This window comes from Protobothrops mucrosquamatus, unplaced genomic scaffold (genome assembly GCF_001527695.2).
Source record: "Protobothrops mucrosquamatus isolate PMUCROS unplaced genomic scaffold, P.Mucros_1.0 scaffold3812, whole genome shotgun sequence".
NCBI classification, from domain to species: Eukaryota; Metazoa; Chordata; class Lepidosauria; order Squamata; family Viperidae; genus Protobothrops; species Protobothrops mucrosquamatus.
In genome coordinates, this window is record NW_015389764.1 from 39,983 (window position 1) to 65,224 (window position 25,242).

General features: G+C 37.8%; 1 protein-coding gene across 1 annotated transcript in view; it reads right to left on the bottom strand.

The window, feature by feature from the left end:
* POLE2 (DNA polymerase epsilon 2, accessory subunit) overlaps positions 1–11,799 on the bottom strand; it is a 19,728-nt gene extending 7,929 nt beyond the window's left edge. Inside the window, exons 1-10 of the mRNA XM_015827610.1 lie at positions 11,729–11,799; positions 7,004–7,104; positions 5,682–5,757; positions 5,088–5,165; positions 4,832–4,925; positions 4,258–4,332; positions 3,457–3,540; positions 2,947–3,003; positions 2,599–2,647; positions 685–757 (exon numbers count right to left, since the gene is read on the bottom strand). Coding sequence (XP_015683096.1) covers positions 685–757; positions 2,599–2,647; positions 2,947–3,003; positions 3,457–3,540; positions 4,258–4,332; positions 4,832–4,925; positions 5,088–5,165; positions 5,682–5,757; positions 7,004–7,104; positions 11,729–11,796 — 755 coding nt within the window. The 5' untranslated portion in view covers positions 11,797–11,799. The remainder of the gene's footprint in view (positions 1–684; positions 758–2,598; positions 2,648–2,946; positions 3,004–3,456; positions 3,541–4,257; positions 4,333–4,831; positions 4,926–5,087; positions 5,166–5,681; positions 5,758–7,003; positions 7,105–11,728) is intronic.
* Positions 11,800–25,242: the final 13,443 nt, after the last annotated feature.

Genomic DNA, 25,242 nt, shown 5'->3' on the forward strand with positions numbered 1-25,242 from the left:
TTATTATTATTATTATTATTATTATTATTATTATTATTATTATTTAAAAAGCAGGAACATTCATTTTTGTTGCAAGCTCATTTTGGGGGGAATAATAGGGTATGGTTATTCATATCCAATTTTAATGACATTACAATCTCAGATTTCCCAAATGGTGACTATGGGCAACTCTCAATTTTGAATCTGGAAACATTTAAAAAATAATCCCAAAGGTGATTTTTCAAAAGGCAATTGAATTGGACTTTCATTTTTCCTTGAAGGCATTTCACTTCTCATCCAAGAAGTTTCTTCAGTTCTGATCAAGAAGTTTCTTCAGTTCTGAGTAGTTATTTTTAAATAAAAATATAGTACAAACATATAGCATACCAGTCCAATAAGCTTCTTTCTACCGTATACCTTACCTGTTTCTACTTCTCTTTTTCTATCTACCACAATGTAATCCATTCCCCCTCTAAATCACTTTTTTTTTAAAAATTCTCAATCAGTATTCTGTCCTGTTAAATAATTATGGGACTGTCTTTTTTAAAGATCTCATCCTCCTTAAAGTTTGTTTTGTAAGTCTTTTTGTAAACCTTGGGATTTTTACCCCACAATTATTCCATTTTCATGTCCGTAGCTGCTGACTTTTTTCTTACATAAGCACATAAGCATCCCTCCTGAGGTTATTGGAAATAAGTAAAATACCTAGTGGTGGCAGAAGATTCTATAGGAGGAAATCCAAAAGCAGTGACATGAAATATTTCATCTTCATACCAGCCTGTGGAATACAGTAAGCAAAGCTCCTAGTATGTTTATCATTATTTCAAAAGGAGAAACAATACCTATAACCACAGTGTCAATCTAAATCTCTCACACAAAATGAGAGATTTAATCAGAATGATCAAATTTAATCAGAATATTTTGAAAACAGTTACCCAAAATCAGTTACTCAAAGGTTCTTCAGTTGTAAACTCATCCAAAATACATTGTTTTTGCTTCTAAGATTTCATAGTAGAAATATAGTTAATAGTAACATTTACACACCATACTTATCCATCAAATGATTAACTGGTGAATATATTCTTCTAAAGCTTTGTGAACTGGCAAAGCAATATTATGTATAAACAATTCCCTGTAATTTGCAAAATGATTTTCATAACCTAATGCACAATGATATTGTTTCCAGCTTACTAGAATCCACAGTGTACAGTCATGACTGGCAGTAGCTTAGTATCAAACAGCGGTTCTCAAACATTTTGGTCTCGGGACCCCTTTACATTCTTAGAAATGATTTGAGGATCCCAAAGAGCATTGGTTTAGATGGGCTATATCTGTATTGAAAATTAAAATGTATACATTTTAAAATACTTATTCATTTGATTTTACATAACCCATAAAAGGGTTTCAGGGACCCTAAATTTTGCAAATCACAGAAAATTTGTGAACAGTATCCTAAGCATAACTAAGCATAATGAGTGAACTGGTCAGTGGGGAAAACGACCAACATCAGAAAACAAACCAAGACCAATATAACCAGTCTGCTTTCAGCGAGGCATCTCCCATTGGAATATAAATATCACTAGGTCACCACACTGCTCTTTCATTTCTTTTTTTAATAATAGTTACATATTCTAGCTGTATAACTTTTGAGAAAAAATGCCCTGATACTTAATGCTAAGTATATATATATTAGCATTAAGTATCAGGACATTTTCCCCCAAAATTATACAGCCAGAATATGTAACTATTATTAAAAAAAAGAAATGAAAGAGCAGTGTGGTGACCTAGTGATGAAGATGCTCGCCTTCCACTTGGAAGGTTGAGCAATTCAATCGCCCCGACTCTACCCTGAATTAAGGGGTTACAGGGTTGTAAAAAGAAAAAAAAATGAAAAGAGAAATTTAAAAAATGGTTCACAAAACCTTTATATTCTTGGAACATTTTAATGTTGCTATCATACTGGATTTGCTATTTTCCTCAGAAAGGAAATGTAATGTAGTACAGCAAGTGTGTTCTTGAACCAGTTACATAAAACTCCACTGAGCAGAAAAATACTAGGTGTTTTCAGACTTCTGTATTCAAGCCTCTTTTCCAGTAAAAAACCCAGTAAATTTAATGCATGAACAAGAACGTCAAATATAGAAGTAGCACAGAATCTTCTTACTGTCAAATATATACTCTACAGTATCACCAACAATATAGTCTGGTTAAGTTCACATTAAGCTATGTTGTTTAACTATGGCTAACTAAGTAAGCCATGATTCATTACAGTGAAATCTAAATAATGTTTTATAAAATAAATGGCTAGAATTACTAAGTCAAACCATATACCTCACAATATGGCTTATGGCTTAATGCAGTATCTGAAACCTACTGTTATGGGTATCTTATACTGTATGTGATTCATATGTGGCAGGAAAAAAGATAATTGTTACATGAGTTGAACAGAATTATAGATCAGATTCCCAGAAACATGCTGGATCACCAATCAGATTTTACTGAAGTAGTGTAATTAAATTAGCAAAAATGATTATATACAATATATTTTATTTCATTTTATTTTTTTATTAAACTAGAACATGATTTTTATATATATATAGTCCATTAAAGAACTCTTACCTTCTGTTAAAACAAAACATGACTCTGTATATAAACCACTGTGGAACTGGTATTAATAGTTAAGGGTAATATTAGACAACAGTAAACCAAGTTAGAAATAACCATTTGTAACAAACTGAGCAATAGCACAAAATTTGATAGGCCAAAATTAAGGTTTCACAAAAATACGTTGCTATCTATCCCAATGTAATATTAAAAATAGAACCCTTATCTCCATGAATCGTAACTTATCATTTAACATCTAATTACATGAAAATCTTAAGCTGCCATAATGCAAAATATGCTTATAATTTAATTTAACTAAAAGATAAAGCTACTGTTCGTATTGTATATACAGATAAAGGATATTGCTTTACTAAGGTCTAATAGCACTATTCCAGTAGGATCTTCCAAGAAAAACTTTCCCTTGAAAGGATTAGAAAAAAAACCCATTCAAACGCAGTTTTAATAATTGCTCACAAGATCATATTCCTATCTTTTCCCAACATCTATTTAACAATAATTAATTTCGTCAGTTTGATGTAGTGGCTAAGGCACTAGACTAGAAAGCAGGAAACAGTGAGTTCTAATGCTCGTTACTCATGAAATGTGGCTGGATGCCTTTGGGCCAGTCACTCTCTCTCAGCCCAACCTGCCTCAGAGGATTGTTGTTGGAGGAAAAATAGGAGGAAGTCGTGTTGGATATGTTTGCTGCCTTGAATTATTTGTAAAAAATCATAAAGCCAGGAAACAAACCAACCAATAAATAATGTTAGTATTTAGGAATAATGTTCTTCTCTCTCCTAGTCAACTGAACACAAATCCTATCTGTTACCATCAGAATATGGCACAGCAGATCATTGATACCACACAGCTTACCTCCTTAAGCTGGGTGATCATGCCAAGAACAATCACTTCCCCCATTTTGGCAGAGCTGCCCAAGAGTGTTTCTACAGTTTTGAGCTGGAATCAAGAGACACCAAATTAATAAGAACTACATTAGAGGTGGCTCACACCTGACCTCTTTAAGACACTTTTTCTGGCCCTTGGAAACCACCCAATCTCAATGATTCCCAAAAATTGAAAGCAAAACCTGCATTTTTAGATGAGATACAATGTCAAATATATCTCCCCAAATTACTCTCCAACCACTTATAGTCCCATTCCTATGCAATCCTCAGNAATTAATAAGAACTACATTAGAGGTGGCTCACACCTGACCTCTTTAAGACACTTTTTCTGGCCCTTGGAAACCACCCAATCTCAATGATTCCCAAAAATTGAAAGCAAAACCTGCATTTTTAGATGAGATACAATGTCAAATATATCTCCCCAAATTACTCTCCAACCACTTATAGTCCCATTCCTATGCAATCCTCAGATACTCCTCAATGATGTGTGGCCCACAAGCACCAAAAGTTTGCCCATCTATAGTCCCCTATTTCAAAGCCTTCAGTAGATCTTATCAGGCACAATAAAACATCACCCCAAATTCAAAAGCAGCTTTGTCCAACCAAATGCCTTCCCAAAGTATTGAATTATGTCACCAATCATTCCCACCCTGGCTTAAATTTATGGGAAATGCCATCCAAAACATCTTGCAGGAAAGATTATTCTGGGGAAGATTACTCCAGAGATTGAGATCAATTTAGTTGTGTGTCATTAGCATTTTGATTTTACCTGAAATTTACTTTTGCTTTCATCTGTGTGTGTGCCAGCAGCAGATGGTGTGAACAATTCATGCCTATGGGTTCTCTGCACAATAATAAATATGAGTCAATTAAAAAGAAAAGTAATATGAAGTTATCATTTCAGCAGTTTTTTCAGGCAGTACTACTCTCAAATTCTTATTTAGCAATAAGAATTGTCTTTCGTGGCTTTTAGACTTCATCCAACTCCAAACATAAAAGGCAGCAGAGAAAGACTGCTGAATAAGCCCTGCTGTGACTATCCCAGCCCTGTAGAAGAAACCCAAATAACTGCGGAATAGTACAGCTACTCTCTAGAACTCAATAACAGAATAACCCATGAACTACTACCCAGAAATGTATCTATATTCATAAGAAACATCTAAGACAGTTCCTAGCAAAGATATGTAGGACCGTAATAATAATTTATAAATACCAGAATAAAAGTCTCCCTTGAAGTAAGCTAGATTCTTGGTGACTCGTTCTCTCAAACTGAACAGTTTCAAAAACCTTTGTATTATGATTAAGCACTGAGTGAACTTAAAACTTATTTCCATTTTTCCTACCTGTTGCAAAATGATATAACGTTCACGAAACAATTCTGCTTTATCCCTGGCAGAGCCAAATAAATTAGGTGCAGAGTGGTCGGTCATAGCAAGGCTGAAATAAATTTATACTTGGGTAAAAAAATGTATTTTTAAAAGGAAATAAAACACTGTTTAAAATAAAACTGTTTCTTCTAAAGGAATAGGAAATAAATTTTACATAACTTTAAAGTAGCTGAAATTCAATTTATTTAACAATTATATAATAAAAACTTACGGGAGAAACTTCTTTCGTTCAGAATTGTAAATATATCGTGGAATATCAAAAGCTCCAATAATGTTGAAAATATGTTCTCTGCAATAAAAATACGTTTGAAAAATTCTACCGTAGCGTTATCGGTTTTTACATTTATAAATAAATCATTTTGCATTCCATTTTAATTAGATACTATTTCAAGTTATTTTTAAAGTGATTATATAGCTGTCTTATAAATTAAAGAGTAATTTGTTTGGTCCTTTTGCCAACTCAAGAAATGACCCGACTTGATCTTTGTAGCATCTTAAAAATATGTAAAACAGTATGTAACATAACACAATACTTGTTTATATTGTAGAGTCTATTGTAAGGTAGAGGCCTTGAGCAAACAAAATAATTGGTATTACAGAAAACCACATTTATATTTATGAAGTTATACAGAATCTTATAAAACAAGTTTCTTTTAAAATACTATTATCTATACTCCCTGGTTTAAGCCATAATGCTTCTAGACATGGCAGATCAATAGGGGGGAGACAGACACAGAACAATTAACAATGTGATTGCAAAAAACTCCTGGTTGTATTTGTTTTAAAATAAAGGAAGCTAACATACAATGTTTCATCTATTGATCTGCTGCACTCCAAGACTGCTGCTTCCACCATGGACCTTTCAATCATGTTGCATGACACTGAAAAGAATATTCCAAAATATTGAGCTGATAGTCTATGCAATTAGAGACAGAAAAAAATCATTTTAAATGGTATTAAATCTCTTCAAAGTAAATCATGACAGAATTGCAAACATTTAGAAAGCATGACCTCAAAGCTCAAAATAAAGTTATACATATAGAATACCTTAATTAAGAAACTTCCAAAGAGAAAACCACACTCCCACCAATACTGGCAGGACAAGCTACTATATATACACAGAGAGTAAACTCATATCACTACAACCCTTCCGAAGATCTGGCTCTGCCAATTGGTCTGGGACCCCAATGGGAGCGTGTCATTCTGGAAGTGATTAATGGACTAAGATAAGACCCCATCTTCTTCCTTGGCGATCTTGCTCCCTTCCTTCCCGTCTTGTCAATTTTATATCAATTTTGGTGCTAATACTTGTTTTAAAGTTTTGTCTGTTTTTATGATTGTAGGCCACTAGAGTCTCCTCTAAGTGAGATGGGTGGCATATAAGTTTAATAAATAAATAAAAATAAAATTGTGTTCTGCTTGATTGTTTGCCTGGTTGCCTTGTCCTTGGTTTGTCTGGGTGTTGGCTACTGGAGAAGACATGTTCTGGTCTTTTGTTTCCTTCTTAAAGTTTTTATTGTCTCTTTTGAAAGTTGTGTAAATATGGCTTGTTTCTAAGTGCTTATTGATGGCAGAATTGTCTTCATGCCAAGCTTCCAGAAAATCCCTAACAATTCTGGATTTAGCTTGGTCTAGAATGTTTAGTTTCTCAGTTGAAATTGTGATTGAATTGTGAGATTAAGGAATTTTCATCATATTTTCTAACTGCTTGTTGGTGCTCACAGATGCACACAATCCATATAAAACCTAGAACATCTTAAATAAACCCAAAAACTCAATAGCCCAAAGGGGAAAAAAAACAGGAGTCTTCTGCAATATACAGTATAAGGCAGGGGTGTCAAACTGCCGGCCTGCGGGCTGGATGCATCATGCCGAAACCGCGCTCATCCCAGCTCCGGTAATGGGGAAAAAGTCATGATACGTTGCGACACGTGACGTGGCGAGTTTGACACCCCTGATATAAGGACTGTAACAGCCACTATGTAGGACAGACAGGCCAGCAGCTTTCAATGTGATATATCACATAATATATCACACATTATGATGAACACCACAGTTCTACACTGGTGCTTCCAATAATTAAGATAATTTTTTTTCAAAAGTTAAGAAAACTGAAAGTTTACTTACAAGACTGTTTTTCAACCGCATCAATTATATTTTCTATCATGTCTTCTAGTTCCACTTCATTAACTTCTTGAAGAGCTTCTGTGAGATACTTTGTAGCCTCCCTGATTAGTAATAAATATTCAGATTACTTCCCCAAAGCATCTGATAGACACTTATAAAAGAGTAAAATATTAATAGGAAACTTTTCCAGTTCAACCATCTGGGGTATTTTTCTAGCCACTTGGATAAATCTGGTTATCTTTCCTAGATAGTTACAGCTTAATATTCTCTACAGGAAATATGGATAATATGTTGTAGTGGTCAGATCAATTCACTGATAGAATACTAATTATGTCTTTCAATTTGCACAAAGCTTTGATAATAGCTACAGTTTAGAGCAGGGGTGTCAAACTGCCGGCCCGCGGGCCTGATGCATCATGCTGAAACCGCGCCCACCCCATTGCCGGCAATGAAAAAAAAGTCACGACACGTCACGTGATATTGCGAGTTTGACACCCCTGGTTTAGAGAATGGATAATGACCTCAAGAAGTTGTTTCGATTTCTCAAAGATAAATGTGGGGACACTTAGCTTATGATAGTATTTTGTTTCACTCAACTTTCCATTAATATGTTGAAGAGTTGTTATTTGTCAAGATGCAAGTATAACAGGATCATTAAATATAAATTAGTATCATTGCCTAGGTAAGAGCTGTCCACTGCTTTCTGATTTCAGATCCTTGTGTTTATTTGTATACCCTCATTATTTTTACAAATAACTCAAGGCGGCAAATATATCCAACATACCTTCCTTCTATTTTCCCCACAGTAACAACTCTCTGAGGTGAGTTGCGCTGAGAAAGTGACTGGCCCAATGGTCACTCAGTTGGCTTTCACAGTTAAGGTGGGTCTAGAACCCAGTTTCCGCTTTCGTCTAGCATGGTGCCTTAACTTCTAGACCAATACATTCCATACAACGCTGTGCACGTGCATAAAGCTTTGTGTCCAACATGATTTAGTTCTACATTGTAGACCAGTGGTTCTCAACCTTTTTAATGCCGCGACCCCAACCAGTTGTAAGTCAAGGACTAAACCGGTCGTAAGTCGAGGACTACCCAACCGGTCGTAAGTCGAGGACTTTCCCTGCCCGGGAGCGCCGCGCATGCGTGGTTCCGCCCCCTGCACCGGCCGAGGCGTAGCTGGCAAGCGGCAGAGACGGAGCAGGCCGACCACCAGCTGGCCCAGCCCAAGGGAGGTAAGGCACCCGCCGGAAAAGGGGAAAAAAATGGCGGACAAAAAAAATGGCGGACAAAAAAAATGGCGGACAGCCTTGCTTGGCGACCCCCGTGAAATGGTCGATCGACCCCAAATGGGGGCCCGACCCACAGGTTGAGAACCACTGTTGTAGACATTTTCTTAATGAATGGCAGGTCTCATGTAAGATCATGTATCATTGGCTTTCATGCAGAAAGTATTAACTTCTTTGATTTACTCAGAAGGGCGCAGTATCTAAGTAATAGGCACTTATGATATGAAACATTTAGTTTTTGAAGAGGCATTTTCTAAAATGTAGGTCTATATTTGGTTTACTAACTGAGGTCTGTCTTGAAATTTTATAAAATGTTAAGAACTGGAAAATAGTTATATTCAAAAATATACTATCAATAACAGGATATTTGTGTTTTTTCTCCATTTGTGTTCTGCACTTTTTCTGTTAATTACCATTGCAGCTCCAACCAACATAGTCAGCTACCAACTTTACTGCCAATAACAATAAAGATTGTAGTTTAACATAGGTATTGTACAGATAGTCCTCAACTTATGACAATTGAGCCCAAAATTTATGTTGCTAAGTGAGACAATTAAGTGAGTTGCCCCATTTTACAAACTTTCTTGCTACAGTTGCTAAGTGATTCATTACAGCCTCTAAGTTAGTAACATGGTTGTTAAGTGAATCTGGCTTCCCCATTGACTTTGCTTGTGAGAAGGTTGCAAAAGGTGATCACATGACCCTGGGATACTACAACCATCATAAATATGAACCATTTGCCAGGCACCTGCATTTTGATCATGTGACCACGGGGATGCTGCTGGTCGTGTGAAAAATAAGTCACTTGTCATTCTTTTCAGTGCTATTATAACTTCAAACAGCCATGAACTGTTGTAAGTCAAGGACTACCTGTATTTGTATAACATGCTAAACACTAGTTGCCGTCATAACTTACTTTGACATAAGGTGTTAGGCAAAATGTGGTTACTTTACAGTCAGTGTGTCATATGAGTCTGGGCAACTGGTCTTTGTGAACCAATTAAATTAACTCTCGGTAAATATGTTATGTGCATATAACCATAAACGTTACTATGGCAAACAAGGTAAGATATATTTGGAAAATAAAATCTTGAACTTCTAAATATCTTTATTACAAAATTCTTATGGTTGTGTTTACAAAACATGTTTACCAATTTTTTACTGCACTATGACTTATTCAGTGGACCCTATTTCCAAAGATCACACAACAAACTTATTTGTAGTGGGCTCAATCCACTCTATACGATGATGATGATGATAATAATAATAATAACAATAATAATAATAGTAATAATAAAGTTGGAAGGGACCTTGGAGGTCATCGAGTCCAACCCCCTGCTCAGGCAGGAAACCCTACACCATTTTGGACAAATGGCTGTCCAGTCTCTTCTTAAAAATGTCCAGTGTTGAAGTATTCACCGCTTCTGGAGGCAGGTTGTTCCACTAGTTAATTGTTCTAACTGTCAGGAAGTTTCTCCTTAGTTCTAGGTTGCTTATCTCCTTGATTAGTTTCCATCTGTTGCTTCTTGTCCTGCCTTCAGGCGCTTTGGAGAATAGCTTGACTCCCTCTTCTTTGTGGCAGCCCCTGAGATATTGGAACACTGCTATCATGTCCCCCCTCGTCCTTCTCTTAGTTAAACTAGACATACCCAATTCCAGCAACCGTTCCTTATATGTTTTAGCCTCCAGTCCCTTAATCATCTTTGTTGCTCTTCTCTGTACTCTTTCTAGAGTCTCAACATCTGTTTTACATCGTGGTGACCAAAACTGGATGCAATATTCCAAGTGTGGCCTTACTAAGGCATTGTAAAGTGGTATTAATACTTCACGTGATCTTGATTCTATCCCTCTGATAATGCAGCCCAGCACTGTGTTTGCCTTTTTGGCAGCTGCAGCACACTGCTGGCTCATATTTAAGTGATTGTCCACTAGGATTCCGAGATCCCTCTCAGAGTTACTACTATTGAGCAAGGTACCCCCTATACTATACCTGTACATTTGGTTTTTCTTGCCTAAATATAGAACCTTAATTTTTTCACTACTGAATTTCATTTTGTTAGATAGCGCCCAGTGTTTAAGTCCAGGTCCTCCTGTATCTTAAGCCTGTCTTCTGCAGTGTTGGGTATTCCTGCCAGCTTGGTATCATCCCCTCATCCAAATCGTTGATGAAGATGTTGAAGAGCACTGGGAACTGGGCTATATTGTATTTAACTGGTTCATGTCCAGAATTAATTGTAAGTGACTTATTTTTGACTAAACATGCAACTGAAGTATTCAAAAAGGAATTTATGCTCAGCAACGTCTTAAGAGATGCAATCAAATGCATTAATTAGAACCGTGGTGGCGAACCTATGGCATGCGTGCCACAGGTGGCACGCAGAGCCCTCTCTGTGGGCACACGAGCCGTCGCCCCAGTCCTAGGCCTTCAGCTGGATTTTATAAAACCTTTTCAATCAATCAATTTCAACTTCTCGTGGGGAAAAAAAAGATCTCGCAAAGTTGGAATTGTTGATTGAACTTTTTAGTCCCACCCAATCTGCCGTTACCACCGCAGCCATGCCCACCCAATGGGCCACACCCACCCAATGGGCCATACCCACCCAATGGGCCACACGGCCACATCCACCCAGTACCCGATGATACATAAGTGAGTTTTGGGTTGCAGTTTGGGCACTCGGTCTCTAAAAGGTTCGCCATCATTGCCTTAAAATAAGTCTGGTAAGTGCAAATAAACGTATTGCACCTGTAAGTCAGTGTTTCTCAAGCATGACAACTTTAAGTGGATAGGGAATCCTGGGAGTTGAAGTCCCTACATTTGAAAACTGTCAAGTTTGGGAAACACTGCTCTAAGTACTTATGTATAATGTCACTGCTGTATTGTTTCTTCTGAACACATTCCATCTGGTCTGTTGCGCTTGCTAGGTTCTATTTTATTTTTAAATTTTTAATTTTAGTTAATTTAGCTCCTAACTGGGTAGTTGGGAGCTGCCCAGAGTCATTGGGAGGAGGGCAACATACAAGTTTAATTGTTACATTTGAGAAGTTATAGCGCATTAGTACACGTTACACTGTAAATCAAAATTAACAAGCCACAGTGTTAAAGAGGAAGCAAAGCAAAAGATGGTTTAACACAGGGGTTCTCAACCTTGGCAACTTTAAGACTTGTGGACTTCAATTCCCAGAATTCCTCAGCAAAGCTGGCTGAGGAATTCTGGGAGTTGAAGTCCACAAGTCTTAAAGTTGCCAAGGTTGAGAACCCCTGGTTTAACAGATTAGCCTAGTTCAGTCAACACATTAATCGGACGGTTTGATTTTGGTTCAGACATCGTGTTTCGTTAAACATAGTTTATAGTTTCCTTACGCAGAAACAGCCATTCAGAGTGTTAACTGGTATTCAGATTAAAGATTTTTGGGAATTGTTTTCCTTTCTATTACTCACGCGCGGAGGACCAAGCCGTGCATTTTGAAAGCAGCGCCCACTTTACTTCTCAGCTTCTCCGCAGCCATCTTGAACGCTTCGCGCCACAACACGACTCCTCCCCGCGCGCTCCAGCCCGAAGCGCTCCCGCCAAGCCGGTGATTAAAGCAGCTTTACGCCCGCGGCTCTACGGTCTTGCTGCCATTGACGGATTTTCTCCCGTAATTGCAATCAGTTTATTGGCTGATGGTAGTATCTGGAGGGCACCAACCCTAGGCGCTGGGTTTTAGGACTATGGGGCAATGCAGAATCCTCCACTTTTGTTTTGCCCCTTCTATGTAAAACTGTTAATAAATGCATTTATTCAATATGCATATTCCTTTCTTGCTAAAAGGTGAATGCAACAATCCATGTGTATCCAGCAGAGACTCCTACCTAATTGCTTCCTATGCGCTTGTATTATTTGCCTATGGTTAAGGGTATGTTTTAAAACAGTGTTTCTCAACCTTGACAATTTTAAGGCATGTGGACTTCAACTCCCAGAATTCCACAGCCAGCATTGCTGGCTGTGGAATTCTGGGAGTTGAAGTCCATATGCCTTAAAATTGTCAAGGTTGAGAAACACTGTTTTAAAAGGACCAAGTGTCAGACTGCACACCACTGTAAAACAACCACATGAACTAAATTAGTGCCACTTGCTAGGCAAAACTTAGGTGGGATAATCTGCAGTACAATATTTTTGGAAGACTTATATGCTTTATTTCTGGAAAAAAACTAGTTTTATTAATCCAATTTGTTTGGCTCCCCATCTATCCCAGAAATTCTGGTACAAAACAAAGGATTACATTAAAACAAAAACTTAGTAAAACTGCATCAAGTCTCAATATCCAACCTGGAATGCCTGAAGGAAGATAGGATTGCTGAGACAAACCTAAAGCTTTTCTTCAGTTGCTAAAGCCCATTTCTTTAAATAANAATTAATAAGAACTACATTAGAGGTGGCTCACACCTGACCTCTTTAAGACACTTTTTCTGGCCCTTGGAAACCACCCAATCTCAATGATTCCCAAAAATTGAAAGCAAAACCTGCATTTTTAGATGAGATACAATGTCAAATATATCTCCCCAAATTACTCTCCAACCACTTATAGTCCCATTCCTATGCAATCCTCAGCTACTCCTCAATGATGTGTGGCCCACAAGCACCAAAAGTTTGCCCATCTATTGTCCCCTATTTCAAAGCCTTCAGTAGATCTTATCAGGCACAATAAAACATCATCCCAAATTCAAAAGCAGCTTTGTCCAATCAAATGCCTTCCCAAAGTATTGAATTATGTCACCAATCATTCCCACCCTGGCTTAAATTTATGGGAAATGCCATCCAAAACATCTTGCAGGAAAGATTATTCTGGGGAAGATTACTCCAAAGATTGAGATCAATTTAGTTGTGTGTCATTAGCATTTTGATTTTACCTGAAATTTACTTTTGCTTTCATCTGTGTGTGTGCCAACAGCAGATGGTGTGAACAATTCATGCCTATGGGTTCTCTGCACAATAATAAATATGAGTCAATTAAAAAGAAAAGTAATATGAAGTTATGATTTCAGCATTTGTTTTCAGGCAGCACTACTCTCAAATTCTTATTCAGAATAAGAATTGTCTTTTGTGGCTTTTAAACTTCATCCAACTCCAAACATAAAAGGCAGCAGAGAAAGACTGCTGAATAAGCCCTGCTGTTACTGTAGAGCAGTGGTTCTCAACCTTTTTAATGCCGTGACCCCAACCGGTCGTAAGTCGAGGACTAAACCGGTTGTAAGTCGAAGACTAAACCGGTTGTAAGTCGAGGACTAAACCGGTCGTAAGTCGAGGACTTTCCCTGCCCAGGAGCATCGTGCATGCGTGGTTCCGCCCCCTGCGCCAGCCGAGGCACAGGGGCAAGCGGCAGAGACAGAGCAGGCCGACTACCAGCTGGCCCAGCCCAAGGGAGGTAAGGCACCCGCCGGAAAAGGGGAAAAAAATGGCGGACAAAAAAAATGGCGGACAGCCTTGCTTGGCGACCCCCGTGAAATGGTCGATCGACCCCAAATGGGGTCCCGACTCACAGGTTGAGAACCACTGCTGTAGAGGAAACCCAAATAACTGCAGAATAGTACAGCTACTCTCTAGAACTCAATAACAGAATAACCCATGAACTACTACCCAGAAATTGACCTATATTCATAAGAAACATCTAAGACAGTTCCTAGCAAGGATATGTAGGACCGTAATAATAATTTATAAATACCAGAATAAAAGTCTCCCTTGAAGTAAGCTAGATTCTTGGTGACTTGTTCTCTCAAACTGAACAGTTTCAAAAACCTTGGTATTATGATTAAGCACTGAGTGAACTTAAAACTTCTTTCCATTTTTCCTACCTGTTGCAAAATGATATAACGTTCACGAAACAATTCTGCTTTATCCCTGGCAGAGCCAAATAAATTAGGTGCAGAGTGGTCGGTCATAGCAAGGCTGAAATAAATTTATACTTGGGTAAAAAATGTATTTTTAAAAGGAAATAAAACACTGTTTAAAATAAAACTGTTTCTTCTAAAGGAATAGGAAATAAATTTTACATAACTTTAAAGTAGTTGAAATTCAATTTATTTAACAATTATATAATAAAAACTTACGGGAGAAACTTCTTTCGTTCAGAATTGTAAATATATCGTGGAATATCAAAAGCTCCAATAATGTTGAAAATATGTTCTCTGCAATAAAAATACACCTTTGAAAAATTCTACCGTAGCGTTATCGGGTTTTACATTTATAAATAAATCATTTTGCATTCCATTTTAATTAGATACTATTTCAAGTTATTTTTAAAGTGATTATATAGCTGTCTTATAAATTAAAAAGTAATTTGTTTGGTCCTTTTGCCAACTCAAGAAATGACCCGACTTGATCTTTGTAGCATCTTAAAAATATTTAAAACAGTATGTAACATAACACAATACTTGTTTATATTGTAGAGTCTATTGTAAGGTAGAGGCCTTGAGCAAACAAAATAATTGGTATTACAGAAAACCACATTTATATTTACGAAGTTATACAGAATCTTATAAAACAAGTTTCTTTTAAAATACTATTATCTATACTCCCTGGTTTAAGCCATAATGCTTCTAGACATGGCAGATCAATAGGGGAGACAGACACAGGACAATTACCAACGTGATTGCAAAAAACTCCTGGTGGTATTTGTTTTAAAATAAAGGAAGCTAACATACAATGTTTCATCTATTGATCTGCTGCACTCCAAGACTGCTGCTTCCACCATGGACCTTTCAATCATGTTGCATGACACTGAAAAGAATATTCCAAAATATTGAGCTGATAGTCTATGCAATTAGAGACAGAAAAAAATCATTTTAAATGGTATTAAATCTCTTCAAAGTAAATCATGACAGAATTGCAAACATTTAGAAAGCATGACCTCAAAGCTCAAAATAAAGTTATACATATAGAATACCTTAATTAAGAAACTTCCAAAGAGAAAACCACACCCCCACCAATACTGGCAGGACAAGCTACTATATATACACAGAGAGTAAACTCTTATCACTACAACCCTTCCAAAGATCTGACTCTGCCAATTGGTCTGGGACCCCAATGGGAGCGTGTCATTCTGGAAGTGATTAATGGACTAAGATAAGACCCCATCTTCTTCCTTGGCGATCTTGCTCCCTTCCTTCCCGTCTTGTCAATTTTATATCAATTTTGGTGCTAATACTTGTTTTAAAGTTTTGTCTGTTTTTATGATTGTAGGCCACTAGAGTCTCCTCTAAGTGAGATGGGTGGCATATAAGTTTAATAAATAAATAAATAAAAAATTGTGTTCTGCTTGATTGTTTGCCTGGTTGCCTTGTCCTTGGTTTGTCTGGGTGTTGGCTACTGGAGAAGACGTGTTCTGGTCTTTTGTTTCCTTCTTAAAGTTTTTATTGTCTCTTTTGAAAGTTGTGTAAATATGGCTTGTTTCTAAGTGCTTATTGATGGCAGAATTGTCTTCATGCCAAGCTTCCAGAAAATCCCTAACAATTCTGGATTTAGCTTGGTCTAGAATGTTTAGTTTCTCAGTTGAAATTGTGATTGAATTGTGAGATTAAGGAATTTTCATCATATTTTCTGACTGCTTGTTGGTGCTCACAGATGCACACAATCCATATAAAACCTTCTAGAACATCTTAAATAAACCCAAAAACTCAATAGCCCAAAGGGGAAAAAAACAGGAGTCTTCTGCAATATACAGTATAAGGCAGGGGTGTCAAACTGCCAGCCTGCGGGCTGGATGCGTCATGCCGAAACAGCGCCCATCCCAGCTCCAGTAATGGGGAAAAAGTCATGATATGTTGCGACACGTGACGTGGCGAGTTTGACACCTCTGATATAAGGACTGTAACAGCCACTATGTAGGACAGACAGGCCAGCAGCTTTCAATGTGATATATCACATAATATATCACACATTATGATGAACACCACAGTTCTACACTGGTGCTTCCAATAATTAAGAGAATTTTTTTTCAAACGTTAAGAAAACTGAAAGTTTACTTACAAGACTGTTTTTCAACCGCATCAATTATATTTTCTATCATGTCTTCTAGTTCCACTTCATTAACTTCTTGAAGAGCTTCTGTGAGGTACTTTGTAGCCTCCCTGATTAGTAATAAATATTCAGGTTACTTCCCCAAAGCATCTGATAGACACTTATAAAAGAGTAAAATATTAATAGGAAACTTTTCCAGTTCAACCATCTGGGGTATTTTTCTAGCCACTTGGATAAATCTGGTTATCTTTCCTAGATAGTTACAGCTTAATATTCTCTACAGGAAATATGGATAATATGTTGTAGTGGTCAGATCAATTCACTGATAGAATACTAATCATGTCTTTCAATTTGCACAAAGCTTTGATAATAGCTACAGTTTAGAGCAGGGGTGTCAAACTGCCGGCCCGCAGGCCTGATGCATCATGCTGAAACTGCGCCCACCCCATTGCCGGCAATGAAAAAAAAGTCACGACACGTCACGTGATATTGCGAGTTTGACACCCTGGTTTAGAGAATGGATAATGACCTCAAGAAGTTGTTTCGATTTCTCAAAGATAAATGTGGGGACACTTAGCTTATGATAGTATTTTGTTTCACTCAACTTTCCATTAATATGTTGAAGAGTTGTTATTTGTCAAGCTGCAAGTATAACAGGATCATTAAATATCAGTTAGTATCATTGCCTAGGTAAGAGCTGTCCACTGCTTTCTGATTTCAGATCCTTGTGTTTATTTATTTGTATACCCTTATTATTTTTACAAATAACTCAAGGCGGCAAATATATCCAACATACCTTCCTTCTATTTTCCCCACAGTAACAACTCTCTGAGGTGAGTTACGCTGAGAGAGTGACTGGCTCAATGGTCACTCAGTTGGCTTTCACGGTTAAGGTGGGTCTAGAACCCACAGTTTCCGCTTTCGTCTAGCATGGTGCCTTAACTTCTAGACCAATACATTCCATACAACGCTGTGCACGTGCATAAATCTTTGTGTCCAACATGATTTAGTTCTACATTGTAGACATTTTCTTAATGAATGGCAGGTCTCATGTAAGATCATGTATCATTGGCTTTCATGCAGAAAGTATAAACTTCTTTGATTTACTCAGAAGGGCGCAGTATCTAAGTCACAGGCACTTATGATATGAAACATTTAGTTTTTGAAGAGGCATTTTCTAAAATATAGGTCTATATTTGGTTTACTAACTGAGGTCTGTCTTGAAATTTTATAAAATGTTAAGAACTGGAAAATAGTTATATTCAAAAATATACTATCAATAACAAGATATTTGTGTTTTTTCTCCATTTGTGTTCTGCACTTTTTCTGTTACCATCGCAGCTCCAATCAACATAGTCAGCTACCAACTTTACTGCCAATGACAATAAAGATTGTAGTTTAACATAGATATTGTACAGACAGTCCTCAACTTATGACAATTGACCCCAAAATTTATGTTGCTAAGTGAGACAATTAAGTGAGTTGCCCCATTTTACAAACTTTCTTACTACAGTTGCTAAGTGATTCATTACAGCCTCTAAGTTAGTAACATGGTTGTTAAGTGAATCTGGCTTCCCCATTGACTTTGCTTGTGAGAAGGTTGCAAAAGGTGATCACATGACCCTGGGATACTACAACCATCATAAATATGAACCATTTGCCAGGCACCTGCATTTTGATCATGTGACCACGGGGATGCTGCTGGTCGTGTGAAAAATAAGTCACTTGTCATTCTTTTCAGGGCTATTGTAACTTCAAACAGTCATGAACTGTTGTAAGTCAAGGACTACCTGTATTTGTATAACATGCTAAACACTAGTTGCCGTCATAATTTACTTTGACATAAGGTGTTAGGCAAAATGTGGTTACTTTACAGTCAGTGTGTCATATGAGTCTGGGCAACTGGTCTTTGTGAACCAATTAAATTAACTCTCGGTAAATATGTTATGTGCATATAACCATAAACGTTACTATGGCAAACAAGGTAAGATATATTTGGAAAATAAAATCTTGAACTTCTAAATATCTTCATTACAAAATTCTTATGGTTGTGTTTACAAAACATGTTTACCAATTTTTTACTGCACTATGACTTATTCAGTGGACCCTATTTCCAAAGATCACACAACAAACTTATTTGTAGTGGGCTCAATCCACTCTATACGATGATGATGATGATAATAATAATAATAACAATAATAATAATAGTAATAATAAAGTTGGAAGGGACCTTGGAGGTCATCGAGTCCAACCCCCTGCTCAGGCAGGAAACCCTACACCATTTTGGACAAATGGCTGTCCAGTCTCTTCTTAAAAACGTCCAGTGTTGAAGCATTCACCGCTTCTGGAGGCAGGTTGTTCCACTAGTTAATTGTTCTAACTGTCAGGAAGTTTCTCCTTAGTTCTAGGTTGCTTATCTCCTTGATTAGTTTCCATCTGTTGCTTCTTGTCCTGCCTTCAGGTGCTTTGGAGAATAGCTTGACTCCCTCTTCTTTGTGGCAGCCCCTGAGATATTGGAACACTGCTATCATGTCCCCCCTCGTCCTTCTCTTAGTTAAACTAGACATACCCAATTCCAGCAACCGTTCCTTATATGTTTTAGCCTCCAGTCCCTTAATCATCTTTGTTGCTCTTCTCTGTACTCTTTTTAGAGTCTCAACATCTGTTTTACATCGTGGTGACCAAAACTGGATGCAATATTCCAAGTGTGGCCTTACTAAGGCATTGTAAAGTGGTATTAATACTTCACGTGATCTTGATTCTATCCCTCTGATAATGCAGCCCAGCACTGTGTTTGCCTTTTTGGCAGCTGCAGCACACTGCTGGCTCATATTTAAGTGATTGTCCACTAGGATTCCGAGATCCCTCTCAGAGTTACTACTATTGAGCAAGGTACCCCCTATACTATACCTGTGCATTTGGTTTTTCTTGCCTAAATGTAGAACCTTACTTTTTTCACCATTGAATTTCATTTTGTTAGATAGCGCCCAGTGTTTAAGTCCAGGTCCTCCTGTATCTTAAGCCTGTCTTCTGGAGTGTTGGGTATTCCTGCCAGCTTGGTATCATCCCCTCATCCAAATCGTTGATGAAGATGTTGAAGAGCACTGGGAACTGGGCTATATTGTATTTAACTGGTTCATGTCCAGAATTAATTGTAAGTGACTTATTTTTGACTAAACATGCAACTGAAGTATTCAAAAAGGAATTTATGCTCAGCAACGTCTTAAGAGATGCAATCAAATGCATTAATTAGAACCGTGGTGGCGAACCTATGGCATGTATTGTATTGTACTGTTTTTATTTACCTGTAAGCCGCCCTGAGTCCCTCGGGAGAAGGGCGGGGTATAAATGGAATAAAATAAATAAATAAATAAATGCGTGCCACAGGTGGCACGCAGAGCCCTCTCTGTGGGCACACGAGCCGTCGCCCCAGTCCTAGGCCTTCAGCTGGATTTTATAAAACCTTTTCAATCAATCAATTTCAACTTCTCGTGGGGAAAAAAAAGATCTCGCAAAGTTGGAATTGTTGATTGAACTTTTTAGTCCCACCCAATCTGCCGTTACCACCGCAGCCATGCCCACCCAATGGGCCACACCCACCCAATGGGCCACACGGCCACACCCACCCAGTACCCGATGATACATAAGTGAGTTTTGGGTTGCAGTTTGGGCACTCGGTCTCTAAAAGGTTCGCCATCATTGCCTTAGAATAAGTCTGGTAAGTGCAAATAAACGTATATCACCTGTAAGTCAGTGTTTCTCAAGCATGACAACTTTAAGTGGATAGGGAATCCTGGGAGTTGAAGTCCCTACATTTGAAAACTGTCAAGTTTGGGAAACACTGCTCTAAGTACTTATGTATAATGTCACTGCTGTATTGTTTCTTCTGAACACATTCCATCTGGTCTGTTGCGCTTGCTAGGTTCTATTTTATTTTTAAATTTTTAATTTTAGTTAATTTAGCTCCTAACTGGGTAGTTGGGAGCTGCCCAGAGTCATTGGGAGGAGGGCAACATACAAGTTTAATTGTTACATTTGAGAAGTTATAGCGCATTAGTACACGTTACACTGTAAATCAAAATTAACAAGCCAGTGTTAAAGAGGAAGCAAAGCAAAAGATGGTTTAACACAGGGGTTCTCAACCTTGGCAACTTTAAGACTTGTGGACTTCAATTCCCAGAATTCCTCAGCAAAGCTGGCTGAGGAATTCTGGGAGTTGAAGTCCACAAGTCTTAAAGTTGCCAAGGTTGAGAACCCCTGGTTTAACAGATTAGCCTAATTCAGTCAACACATTAATCGGACGGTTTGATTTTGGTTCAGACATCGTGTTTCGTTAAACATAGTTTATAGTTTCCTTACGCAGAAACTGCCATTCAGAGTGTTAACTGGTATTCAGATTAAAGATTTTTGGGAATTGTTTTCCTTTCTATTACTCACGCGCGGAGGACCAAGCCGTGCATTTTGAAAGCAGCGCCCACTTTACTTCTCAGCTTCTCCGCAGCCATCTTGAACGGTTCGCGCCACAACACGACTCCTCCCCGCGCGCTCCAGCCCGAAGCGCTCCCGCCAAGCCGGTGATTAAAGCAGCTTTACGCCCGCGGCTCTACGGTCTTGCTGCCATTGACGGATTTTCTCCCGTAATTGCAATCAGTTTATTGGTTGATGGTAGTATCTGGAGGGCACCAACCCTAGGCGCTGGGTTTTAGGACTATGGGGCAATGCAAAATCCTCCACTTTTGTTTTGCCCCTTCTATGTAAAACTGTTAATAAATGCATTTATTCAATATTCATTCCCTTCCTTCCTAAAAGGTGAATGCAACAATGCATGAGTATCCAGCAGAGACTCCTACCTAATTGCTTCCTGTGTGCTTGTATTATTTGCCTATGGTTAAGGGTATGTTTTAAAAGGACCAAGTGTCAGGCTGCACACCACTGTAAAACAACCACATGAACTAAATTAGTGCCACTTGCTAGGCAAAACGTAGGTGGGATAATCTGCAGTACAATATTTTTGGAAGACTTATATGCTTTATTTCTGAAAAAAAATAGTTTTATTAATCCAATTTGTTTGGCTCCCCATCTATCCCAGAAATTCTGGTACAAAACAAAGGATTACATTAAAACAAAAACTTAGTAAAACTGCATCAAGTCTCAATATCCAACCTGGAATGCCTGAAGGAAGATAGGATTGCTGAGACAAACCTAAAGCTTTTCTTCAGTTGCTAAAGCCCATTTCTTTAAATAAGAAAAGCTGCACCAAGAGGTGTTTTGACAGATAAAACTTGGTCATTAGTATCTAACCTAGGTGTAAACATGTTCCAGCAATCTTGTTTTTCTGTCCCATCATGATGACATTGACTTATCTTTTATCGTTGATACAGACTTTCTTAGATCATCCCTAACAAATTTGCAGACGACACCAAGCTGGCAGGAATAGCCAACACTCCAGAAGATAGGCTTAAAATACAGGAGGATTTGGACAGATTTGAACACTGGGTACTATCTAACAAAATGAAATTCAATGGTGAAAAAAGTAAGGTTCTACATTTAGGCAAGAAAAACCAAATGTACAGGTATAGTATAGGTGGTACCCTGCTCAATAGTAGCAACTGTGAGAGGGATCTTGGAGTCCTAGTGGACAATCACTTAGATATGAGCCATCAGTGTGCTGTAGCTGCCAAAAAAGCCAACACAGTGTTAGGCTGCATTATCAGAGGGATAGAATCAAGATCACGTGAAGTATTAACACCACTTTACAATGCCTTGGTAAGGCCACACTTGGAATACTGCATCCAGTTTTGGTCACCACGATGTAAAAAAGTTGCTGAGACTCTAGAAAGAGTACAGAGAAGAGCAACAAAGATGATTAGAGGACTGGAGGCTAAAACATATAAGGAACGGTTGCTGGAATTGGGTATGTCTAGTTTAATGAAGAGAAGGACGAGGGGGGACATGATAGTAGTGTTCCAATATCTCAGGGGCTGCCACAGAGAAGAGGGAGTCAAGCTATTTTCCAAAGTGCCTGAAGGCAGGACAAGAAGCAATGGATGGAAACTAACGAAAGAGAGAAGCAACCTAGAACTAAGGAAAAACTTCCTGACAGTTAGAACAATTAACCAGTGGAACAACCTGCCTCCAGAAGCAGTGAATGCTCCAACACTGGAAGTTTTTAAGAAGAGACTGGACAGCCATTTGTCTGAAATGGTATAGGGTTTCTTGTCTGAGCAGGGGGTTGGACTAGATGACCTCCAAGGTCCTTTCCAAATTTTATTATTATTATTATTATTATTATTATTATTATTATTATTATTATTATTATTATTATTATTATTATTATTATTATTATACCATTTTTCCTTTAAGCAGACAATAGGATGGACCAGTCTTACTATGAAGACAATCTGATATCACTGCTTCAGACAGGAAGGCGGTACAGAGAGTGGTGAGGATGGCAGAAAAGATTATTGGGAGTTCCGTCCCTTCCATCCAGGACATAGCATATAAGCATTGCTTGAGCAGGGTCTGCAAGATTGTCTGGAACACTACACATCCTCTTCACGACCTGTTTTCCTTGTTCTGGGAGGAGGCTCCGTGGTATCCGAAGCAGAACATCCAGATTCAATCATAGTTTCGTTCCATACAATGTTAACCTTGTGAACTCTAAAGCTTCCTCTTTCCGTAATGTATTCAAGATGGTCAGTGGTTAATATTTATGTTATTTATATGTAAGGTTGAAGGTTTATACATATGTTGTATATACCATGTTTAAATGTATGGTATGTATATGTACACTTTTGAGAGCAAACAACTAAATTTCATTTTTTTTCCTTTTTTCAGTCTTTAGTATTTAATAAGCAACACGTCTGGGTTTATGTGTTTAACATTAGTAGTAATACAATTTCCATTCCTACCCTTTATTCCATTTTTCTAACAATTTATAAAAAATTTCGCATGTTCGAAATTATTCTGAATCTTGCTTCCCCTTCATTTTCAATGTGAGCCTATCCATTTCTGCACACTCCAAAATTTTCTTAATTATGTCTTCTTCAGATGGTATTTCTTCATTTTTCCAGTATTGAGCAAATATAATTCTCGCTGCTGTTAATATATGTAATATTAAGTATATACAATTCTTATCATAATTTTCTGAAATTATGCCTAAAAGAAATAATTCCGGTTTATAATATACATCCTATCATCTTTTCTAGCCACATATATATTTTTGACCAATAGTTCTTTGCTAGGGCATATCCACCAAAGATGATAACACATGCCTGAATTTTGTCTGCATTTCTAACAATTGCTAAACACATTTTTAAACATTGTTGCTAATCTTGCAGGTGGTAATTTCCATCTATAGAACATTTTATATAAATTTTCTTTATAAGTAGCTGCCCTCGTTATTTTGTAGTTTCTTTCCCATAGGTTTTGCCATTTTTCTAGCTCTACATTGTGCCCAAAGTTTTTTGCCCAAGTTATCATTGTTTCTTTAACTTGTTCATCTTCCATCATAAACTTTAACAGAAAGCTGTGCAGTTTCTTAATCAATTTGTCATTTGATAACAATAGTATCTGGTCTAACGTTGTCTGGTCTTTGTAAAAACCATATACTTTTGCATCTTTCTCATACAGTATCTCATTTGCATTTGCAGGTGTGGCCACCAGGATAGCTCAATGCCTTGTTCTTCCAATTCTTGTTTAGTTTGTAGTTTCCCATCAGTATTCAAAATATCTTTATAAGTCACAAGTTTCTCATAATTGATTAAGTTTGGGTGTACAAATACCTCCATTGTCGAAATCCATCCTGGTATTTTCGTGTAAGTTCTTGATTTTATCTTTTCCCATGTCAAAAGCAGTGCATTTCTTACATAGTGGTTTTGAAAGTATTTATGAATTTTGTTTTTCCCATAGGAAAGAATGCCATTCAAGTTGAAGGTCATGCCCTTCTAGGTATAATAGTCTTTTATTTCTAAGAGTTATCCATTCTTTTAACCACGTTAGTGCGGCTGCTTGATAGTACAAGACCCAGTCTGATAGGCCAATTTTCTTTTGCCTCCATTTTCTTTTGCTTCTTGTAACATTTTCAGTTTGATTCTAGCTTTTTTCCTTTGCCAGATAAATTTCAATATTGATGTGTTTAATTCATCGGGGGGGGGGGGAATTATGTTTGGTGTCATAGTCAGCTAGCCCAGGCTTAGAAGCAGAATTAACCTGGCTCCTATTGCCATATTAGGCTGCATACTCTGTCAGTCCCTGGCCACTGCTCTCCAGGGCCATGCTGAGTAACAGGAGAATCTTAAATTTTCAAGTTGAGTTTCCCATTTTACCAGGCAATTCCTCCCTAACCCTTTTGGTTAATTAAGTAAGTTTATCCCTCTTTCAGAAGAACCCCTTTTAAAATAGCCTGACAACAGCTGAGGTAGTAGTGCTGAGGGGCTACTTTTAAATGCAGGGTTCTTCTGTTTCTCCCTGCAGCCTACCCAGTACCTGTCAGCTGTTTTTTAAGCTTCACCAACAGGTGGTGGAGGGAGGGGGAACTGAGCAGGGATCTTCTTCTTGGAAGAGGCAAGGTGAAATGATTACAGTATGCACCAGTCTCTGATCACATGGATCAAGTCAATCAGGCCTGGCAATCAGGTGCGGTGAATTTTTGCAAAACCTGGACTGAAGTTTTGACAAATAACTACACCCACTGGTCTAGCCTTCCATCAAAACTTGCAAATCAGTGATTGGTGCATTTTACCCTACCAACTGGTGATGTCATGTGTAAAGAGCCTTATAAATAAGGGCATCAGCATTTGGGAGGCTATGTATCTGTGTTAGCAATGGGGACAGTAAACTTTATGGCAGTATAATTTTTGATTGACAGGTTTGCAAGAACAAGCTCATCTGAAACACGACTTCAAGACAAAGTTGTTAGAATGTTTACTAGCTAATTTTTATCAGTATTTATATT